At 36.3% G+C, this 9,024-nt stretch overlaps 1 protein-coding gene across 2 annotated transcripts; it reads right to left on the minus strand.

Moving 5' to 3' along the window:
* Positions 1-5,530, minus strand: LOC112027934 (uncharacterized). Of its 2 annotated transcripts, XM_024060577.2 has the most exons (7): positions 5,235-5,524; positions 4,111-4,329; positions 3,764-3,850; positions 3,340-3,486; positions 746-772; positions 514-609; positions 4-395 (listed from the first exon to the last, which is right to left on the minus strand). In XM_024060577.2, exons 1-7 carry the CDS (start codon positions 5,454-5,456, stop codon positions 195-197), a joined length of 999 nt encoding a protein of 332 aa, XP_023916345.2. In that variant the 5' UTR covers positions 5,457-5,524; the 3' UTR covers positions 4-194. The 2 variants fall into 2 exon arrangements, with proteins under 2 accessions (XP_065637921.1, XP_023916345.2); XM_065781849.1 differs by lacking the exon at positions 746-772 and having other exon boundaries at positions 1-395; positions 5,235-5,530.
* Between the last annotated feature and the right edge of the window lie 3,494 nt (positions 5,531-9,024).

The following is a 9,024-nucleotide window of genomic DNA, read 5'->3' on the forward strand; positions in this document are numbered from 1 at the left end:
CATACACAATATTCATCAATTAAATTTTTCCATACACATAATATTCATGAGGAATTGCTTAGTGCTGTTTAGGGGTTCGATTTGGATAAATAAATAAATATATATATATATATATTTTTTTTTTTTTTTTCAAGTTATTTCTCTTAAATTCAGTTTAAAGTATTATTGTTACATGTTAGTGGGGATCAAGTCAATTAGATGTCTGAAACGTCTATGGTATCTTCTATAATGCCAAGGCAAGCTCCTACAGATTTTCCCATGGACATGGCCTCTGCAAGTTTAGCTCGTGCTAATTTGTGGCGACGCAAAAGTAAGACAGTATTCAGCACAGACCATCTGACTTGAGAGTCTGCTTTTTTCTGTGTGAAGCCCAAACTTTGAAGTAGCATGTCCAACTATTCCATGATTGACAGAGAAGTTCAGTTAGTAACATGGATAGTTGCATACTTCTTCCTCTCTTTACAAACAAAATCTTGTCAAGGCAGAACTATTAGCATGTAAATTATTATAAACCTTATTTATGTCGGCAAGGCCTCCCTCAGCAACTCCATATAAGAGATACTCCGTTGCTACACCAGCCAGAGCTATACATGAGAATCTGTTCAGTGTCTAAAAGACAAGTTCCCAGGGTCAGGTACCTCTTTTTCAAAATAAAGGGACTTTATAGTTTCAATAGCAACATAAAATGCAATATGTTAAAGACTTAAGAAGCAGCAAATTTAAAAGTGAAAAGTCTGTGACATACTGTAGCTGATACTTTTCCTGTGTTAACCTGCATGACATGGAAGGAGGTAACAAACTAACAATCAGAAGCAAGGGCAACAATGTAATAAACCAAAAGACTATATGTTCAACTCAATAAGTAAGAAACTAAGTGTTTTTCTTTTGACAATATAGCAATGTCTATATAACAGATTTCACCATGCTAATCAGAACTAATTAAACTCCCATTGAATAAAACTTCTTAAAAATAACTTCTCCACAGATCACTTTACTTTTCAAAGATTAAGCTGCTAGTTTTTAGCCATAGTATATTAAATCTAGGCATCACCAATTCCAATGCGTTAAATAAGTGGATCAGAGCTAGCCCAAAGTGCCTGTTCTATTTCGTTAGCAAAAAGCCAGGATTTATTTACTTGATTTTTTTTCTTCTTTATCTGTTCATTATCTGTCAGACTTTTTACATTTAGGTCTCACCAATTGGGTAAGGCCCTAAGGGCATGTCAAGGAGGGGGGTGCTGAAAGTGAGCCACAAAAAATGCGCACAAAAGGCCAGATGTAATGCTAATGGGGAGGGGGCAGGAATAGGAAGAGAAGAGTTACCAATATAATAACATATGCGAAAGGGAATGGTTGGAAGACCCTTTCATGATTCAGAACAAATTCATGAGGTACTTTAACGGATCTTATGACAGGAAAGATAATAAAAATGGGCAAGAGATCTTGGAGTAATTTCAGTGTATTGAGTCTATTGACATTCCAAGCTTAATAGGTGAGCAGGAGCAGCAGGAGTGAGAATTCACAGTTGAGGAGGTAATTGAAGCTCTAAAACAGATGGGACCTTGGAAAGCATCAATACTGATGGGATTCCTGCCTTGTTTTTCTCAGAAATTCTGATCATGGGTAATTCTGTCACTAATGCAGTATTATCCTTCCTTGATGATGGTTATTTGATGAAAGAATTGAATAAAAAGCATTATCCTTGTTCCTAAAGTTAGTATCCCAGAGACAGTAAAAAATTTCAGGCCAATTAAAAATTGTAATATGGTTTATAAAATTATCTCTTAGGTTCTTGTGAATAGAATTAAAAATCTCTCTTGGATTCTCTTGTCACATATTCCAAAATACTATCATTAAAGGCAAACTACATTTCTGATAATTTCGTTTGGGCTCATGAGCTGTTGGAAAAGATTAGGAAAACTAAGAGAGGTAAGACTTGGATAAAAGCCTTTTGAGATTGATATGAATAAGGCTTACGATAGACTAAGGTGAGGGAAGAAAATGTCTTGAAGTACTTTCCTGATATCCACACTGCAGCTGACCTGATTGATCAGTCAAGCAACAGTTGGAAAAAGGAGCTTATAAAGAGAATATTTCACTTCTCTAGTGCTAAGAAAATATTGAGCATTCCATTGACTTACATAACTGTGCAAGAATTTATCACTTCTCTAGTGCTAAGGAATATAGTCTCTGATGTTTACTGTCCTTTCTATGGTGGTGATGATGAAATCCTAGATCACATTCTTATTTCATGTCCCCTTGAAAGAGCTATATGGTTTGCATTAGAGTCACAATTAGGACTGAATGTATCCCACACCCCTGTACTAAAATGGATTTTCAAATGGATAAATGAAAGCCTTGACTGCATTGAGGAATATCTTGATTTTCCCCTCATTTTTGCAGGAAACGTGTGGGCCTTGTGTCATTTCAAGAACATAGCAGTTTCTAAAGGTATGTAAATTGGAGCTGAAGCTGTTTTGGCATTTAATAAAAGGTAAATGTCTACTTGCAGAGAGGCTTGGGGCAAACAACAGGCATCTACTCTGATTTTTTACTACCAAAAAAAAAAAAAAAAAAGCAAAGGAAGGTGTCACTGAACATGTGGGGTGGAAAGAAATTCTTTTGGCAGCAGATTGAAGGTCCAAGTGCAATAGATGGGGAGATTCAGCTTTGTTATATGTCTGGCTGTTAGAGAAGCACTACAGGCTGTTAAAAAGGATACAGAAGTAGTTGTCCTGCCAACGCTTAAGTGATTAAATTATGACAGAAAGCTTTAAATTCTGCATGGCCACTACAGCCTGTTATGGAGGACATTTGGAGAGCAACCAGGTGACTCAAAGGAGTGTGGTTTAGGTTGGTTAATAAAAAGGTTCTCAAAGAAGCTGATGACCTGTTGCAGAAATGGATTTTATGTACCTGTGTTGAAACTGCTCATTTTAGTGTTTGTGTAGTTTTGGTTTCCTTGTAGCTGGTACTGATATATTGTGCGCCCTTTTATTGTAACTTGCTTTGGCTAATTAAAAAAAAGGGCTTTGGAAATTTGACTTGTGACAAGACACAGTAGAGGCTTGAGCTCTGCTGCAAGGTCATTTCAATTCATTACAAGTGGTCCTGGGTAAAGCAGAAGAGTCATGGCACCATTCAGTAGCAAGCTTTCCAAGGAACATGGAGTACCAGTAACCCCAATCCAACACCCCCTCCCCATAACTCCCGTTTAAAAAACGAAAAAGAGAGAAATAAATAAATTTAATAGAAACAGAAATAGCATTGAGGTAGAAAAATAGAACAATGAGAGAAGGAAATTTCTGAAGTAATAGCAGATAAAAGAAAACAACATACTTCTTCAAGAAATTCAAAATCCACAAAAGCAGTCCCTGCTTGAACATTTAGAGATCCTTCCTTCTTCAAAGCTTCCAAACTAGATAATGTGTATCCCTTTGGAAGAATACCCACTAAGTAAGCAATTAAGAAATGGCCAGCTTCATGCTGCAAAGAAGTTCCATATGATGGTTACTTCATGCTCATTTATTTGAGATGCAAAAGATAGGTAATAATGGTAAATATACAGGAAGAGACATCCCTGAACATATAGTGACATTTGAAACAAGAATGTGGCATTTCATCAACATGTCGTTGTAGAATGATCTCAACATAGCATTATTGGATAACTATTCACCTAATGCCTAAACAGAGACAAACAAACGAAACACACACACACACATATACATATAGAGAGAGAGAGAAAGAGAGAGATGTATCTTACTTGAATAACCCTGTTGTGGTACTTCTGACTAAATGTATGACCAATTGTGTCAATAACCAAGCTACCAACACCTCCATTAAAGGAGACCTATAAACAATCAATTCAATGAGATACTCATATGGCGAAGAGAATTAGAACTTCTGTCTAATGTAAGTGATTAAATAGCATGCGAGTCAGCAAATACCAAATGCGAGCCAGACAATGAAATTTAAGTACACCCAGGAATAACAACATAGTTTTATACATATTCATCGCAAAAAGATACATAATTTTAGAATGAAACAGGTTCTCAGTTCAGATCAGGGTTTTTCAATGAGGAGAGAAAGAGAGAAGTATAAGGGAATCACCAAGTCCAAAGTCCACAGAAACAGCAATCCAAGGGACAAATATAGAATTTGTTGTGAGCTCAACCTAAGCACATTCCATGAGGCAAGCCCTCCTAAAACAGCAGCAAGTTGCAGATTTCTTTCTATTGAACCAAGTGTTGCATCCACTGGTGATAAAAGAGACGAAGTTTCTATTTGATTCAGCTTCAACTCATCCAAGGTATAGAGTCTTTGGGGCACCTGCATCATGGATCCCTTTTATAATGAAGAAACTAGACAACAAGCTCTAGCTCAAACAACACCTCCTCCCTCCCCCACAAGAATTAATGGAGGGTACAGTTATGAGTTCAAAACACACTGTCTGCATGTATGATAAACTTACCAATATAAAAGGTATAATGAAGATACCATTTCTATCAACACTAAACAGGCAAACATCGAGCAAGATATCTACCAACTATATGTAGAAACATGAAACTTGACAATCATGCTTGCAATAGCATTGCACAACATAAATATCATAAAACAAACCACCCTCCAAAAGTAACATTGACTACTATATTGATGTTCCATAAATAGGCTCTAAGCAGCAATTTCAGTTCAGTTTTTAAATCATAACATAAACTACATCTTTGGACTTTTGATGATTTCTAGGACCAATTTGGTTTACCTTATTTTTTTAACAAATAAAATCAGCATCGTACAATGCCACTCATCCTACATGGTAATCTGCTCCAGTTAGCAAACACAAGCAACTAACAACCCCCCAATTGAAATTTTCCAAAGCCAACAAACAATCCTAATCAAAATGTAGATCCTCTTCCACTTGGACCAAGAATTGTTCATGTATAACATGCTTCAGAGACTACCATGTAGCAAAAAGTAACCAAGTGAAGTGCAACTAGACTGAACCCAAATTGGCAGACCATTCATTCCTTAATCCTTAGTCTTAAACATGACCCAAAATAATTTTTTCATTTCTATATTGCAACAAGATGATTACCATTAAAATATAGTCACTAACTTCAAAATTTCAATTGCCACCAAAACCTCCAACAATCCAACCAAAACAACACCAACATGAACTAAACCAATAGTTGATATACATGCAAGGAAAGAAACCAAATGGAGAGTGAGTCACAAACCTGCCTAGCAGCACCAAAACACTGAAGCCCACCAGGCTTCCCTTGTGAATGCTTAACAAGTGAGAGTGCTGCCTTGTCATCACCTTTGGCAAGTTCCTTATCTACTTGCTCCAAAACTTGTCCACGCGAGACAACAACCTCAGACGAACATGAGATTCTTAAAGCGGGAAGTTTTAGCTGCAGGCGACATGACAAGCTTGCATAATTGGCCACAGTACCCATTCAAAGAAAGCCCAGAAAGTAAATTCCATGACCCAACTCGTTTTAACTCTTTGGTTTGCACCCATTCTCAACCACACACAAGGATAATTATCATTATAATAAATATATAAAATATAAACAAATAAATATTGGCGTAGGGTCTAAGTTTTGATATATGGTTTTTTTTTCTTTTTCTTTTTTTTCTTTTGCCTTTTTAAATTTTGCCAAACTATTATTTAGTGGCTATGCACTCAGTATCGTTTCAATTTTTTCCCAATACTTTAAATCATGTCAATTCCCTTCAATTTTTAAATCCAATTCGCTTTGTTCTTAATTTCGTCCCTCAACTTACAAAATTAAGTAAATGGTGTTTTTCAACTTTTAAATCAAATAAATTATATTCACAAATGGTGACTTATTTTTTAAAATTGTTAGACAAATTTGACATAATTAATATAGAGAAATAAAATTGATACAATTAACAGTAGAAAGGTAAAATTGACACAATTAAATATAAGTAAATTACATTTTTAGTCCTTCAAATTAGGGATATGTTTAATTTTGGTCCTTCAAATTTTTCAAATTTAACAACTTTGTGATTCTATCAATTTTCCATCCATTTATTCCTTTTTATCCATATCTTGCTAGCATTTTTGTTTAATTTTAGTCCCTTAAAGATATGGTTAGTTCAATTTTTGTCTCTTAAATATGGGATCAGATCAAGTTTTGTCCCTTACATATATTATGCCTCAGCATTCCGCTAAACATATAAATGGAAAAATAAATAGGAGGTATCCATTTCCATGAAATTCAGTTAGCATTTGGTCTTGCTCAATGTTGTATAGTTGACACTTGTATCATCAATCATCACAAAGCAAGAGACAATCACAACAGTAAATCAGTTGGATTTTACATTGATGCAAAAAAGAATGCAATCAATGTGAAAGAACTTATGGTAATATGAATCTTGTTGAAGTCCAAAATATCACAAGGAGCCAAGCCCATAAAAGTAAGAAAGACTCAGCCCATGGAAATGAAAAAAGGAAGAAGGCTTGGCCCCTTAAGATAAAAAAGGGGAAGTCTAGCCTATAAGAAGAAGAAAATAAGCCTTGGGCCTTAGATAAAGAGGGATGAAGGAGGCTTCGCCCAAGGGTGTATGGAACCCATGATACCTAAGAAAGTCCAAAGGAATGAGTAAGATCTAAGCTAGGTTGCACAGGATCCACCAGCCTTAGAGAGTAGGTCCCCGAGGAGAGCTGGAGGATGCCAACCAAGATGTGGACAGCTCAGGATATGGCATGCTCACTTAGAAAATGAGCACAAAGGACGAAGAAGTTCTTGTCAACATTAGTTCCCCACGACCTAGAAAAGAGTGATAGGGACAGATGGTGATTTTGGGGCCAACACTTGTTGAAGGAACCTAGGACCTCGAGCAAGGCAAAAAGATGAACCAAGAAAGATGGCTAGGAGCCTTTTCAAGTACACCATTAGCAAGAAGGACTCTACTCCACTTTAGGGTAAGAAACAAATTATGAAAAGTCAACATCAAGGTTTTAGAACTTTGAGGTGTCCCTTTTAAGGCCCTAGACAAAGAACGAGAAGTTTTGACCTTAAAGGAGAATTTGGATTTACTCAGAAAGGATCTCCCGCAAGAGGAAAGTCAGTAGGTGGGCTTTTGGTTATCAATCCCTAGGAGAGTGAAGTAAGAAAAGACAGGGGAAATGACCAGCCACCAATGCTTCAAGTTGAACATTGATTCTGGTACCTAGAGCACCAAAGGGATGGATTGTTGATTTTGAAGAACCTTCAAATAGCACTATAAAAGGGGTGAAACCCAAGCTAAGGGGATTCATTCAAACATAAGCACTCAAGGCACAAAGAAACACCAGAAAAAAGGCTTGAGCTTTCACTTGAGATAGAGTTGGAAGAGTGAGGCATTGTAAGAGATTCTAGAGAAAATGCTTGAAAAATAACTTGGATTTAAAGGGATTTAAAGCAAGACCTCATGTTCTTGACACTCAATATAATAAAATATGAATGCCACTCTATTTGGAGGATCTTTGTCACTCTCTTTGCTTTGCATTTTATTTGTTATTCCTTAATTATTCGCTTAACCATACATACATACATATACATACATAGATACATACATACATACATATACATATATATATATATATATATTTGTGTTGTGGGATTCATGTTTTGTGCACAGATTGGCTCGTAATCAGCCCAATAAGGTTGCAGTGAGCTAAGCCCAGTCCAACCAACAATCAACCACCCACTCTTGAAGGCCCAAGCCTGGGAACCATCCAAAAGTTGAACCCACAAATCTTCTTGCCGAATGTCATTCTTTCTCATCAATTGCTACTAGGCTGTATATCTCTGAAGCAGAGAATGATGTAAAGGGATTAGGATCTAGTGCAATACTGCGCAATTCACCCTCCTCTCTCACAAAATTTTTCACATTTCACTTTTTAAACTTTTACTTTTTTTTAACTTTTTTTAATTAATAATTAAGATTAAAAGTTGCCTTTTACAATTATCAATCTCTACCATTGATAGTAATTACATCAAGTATAATACCTGATCTCAATCTGATGTAAAGGGCTTAAGAGTTGAAAAAACAACAAAAAAATGTATTCTAATGTGGTAGGTAGCTATCACGAATTGCAAAAGCATGCAAATTAGTAGTGGAATGGTTGGGAATGAAAATGCAAAATGGAACCACAACTAAAACGCAAGTCATTTTGTTGATGAGGTTAATGACTGATAGACTGCATTTTGAGAAATGCGAGGCATAGCTTGCAAAGTTTTCATTAATTTGGTCGCTCTATCTATCCCTACCGGTATTCGGATTAATTGAACCATGAAGGGTTGTCAACTTAAATGGCCCAGCAGAAGATATTCTGGTTTAACAGGGGTTTCTAGTTTCTACTTTGTAGTCCTGAACTTGGAAGTGAACTGCTCGAAGGACAAGCATAATGGTCGCAGAGAATTCCTTACCAGAGATATCTATTCCTACTATATAATTTATACACACAACACAAGTGTAGTTTTTGAAAACTAAGCTCTGTCATCTTACGCACTGTTTATGCAGAAAGAATCTTAGGCCAAACGACTCGGCAATCAAAATCACAATGCATAAAATACGATTGCCTTTATCTACCTTGCTCCCTCATAGGCTCATAGCTGCAACTTAAACCACCTCACCCACCAGCTCCGAAACAAATAAGGTTATCCATGGCCACAGGCACATTCGCAAGCAATTTCAGTCAAATGAACCCAATATGAAGATATCATCACACACGCATTTACACAATACATCTAAAAAAGCAGGCTCTTTCACTTAATCTGAAACACAATTACACACAACAAGCATACGAGGAAACATGGTAGTGCATTGCGAAGAACGCCAAAGTACAACAGAAAATCTTAACAGGCAATATAACTCTGGAGAAACCCAATAGCAAATTCCCCAACAAAACCATTCTATCACATAAATACCATCATCCAAAATCTCACCCTTTAATTTAATCTCATTAAAAAAAAAAAAGACAAATATAAGAAAGCGCATCGGACAAGTATG

This window comes from Quercus suber, unplaced genomic scaffold (genome assembly GCF_002906115.3).
Source record: "Quercus suber isolate HL8 unplaced genomic scaffold, Cork oak 2.0 scaffold_15, whole genome shotgun sequence".
Taxonomy (NCBI): Eukaryota; Viridiplantae; Streptophyta; class Magnoliopsida; order Fagales; family Fagaceae; genus Quercus; species Quercus suber.

Coding starts and splice junctions, on each gene's coding strand:
- LOC112027934 (XM_024060577.2), bottom strand. CDS start 5,456: ATGGGTACTGTGGCCAATTATGCAAGCTTGTCATGTCGCCTGCAGCTA. Junction 773..3,339: donor ATTTTGAATTTCTTGAAGAA/GTATGTTGTTTT, acceptor CATGTCATGCAG/GTTAACACAGGAAAAGTATC. Junction 396..513: donor GCCTTGCCGACATAAATAAG/GTTTATAATAAT, acceptor ATCATGGAATAG/TTGGACATGCTACTTCAAAG.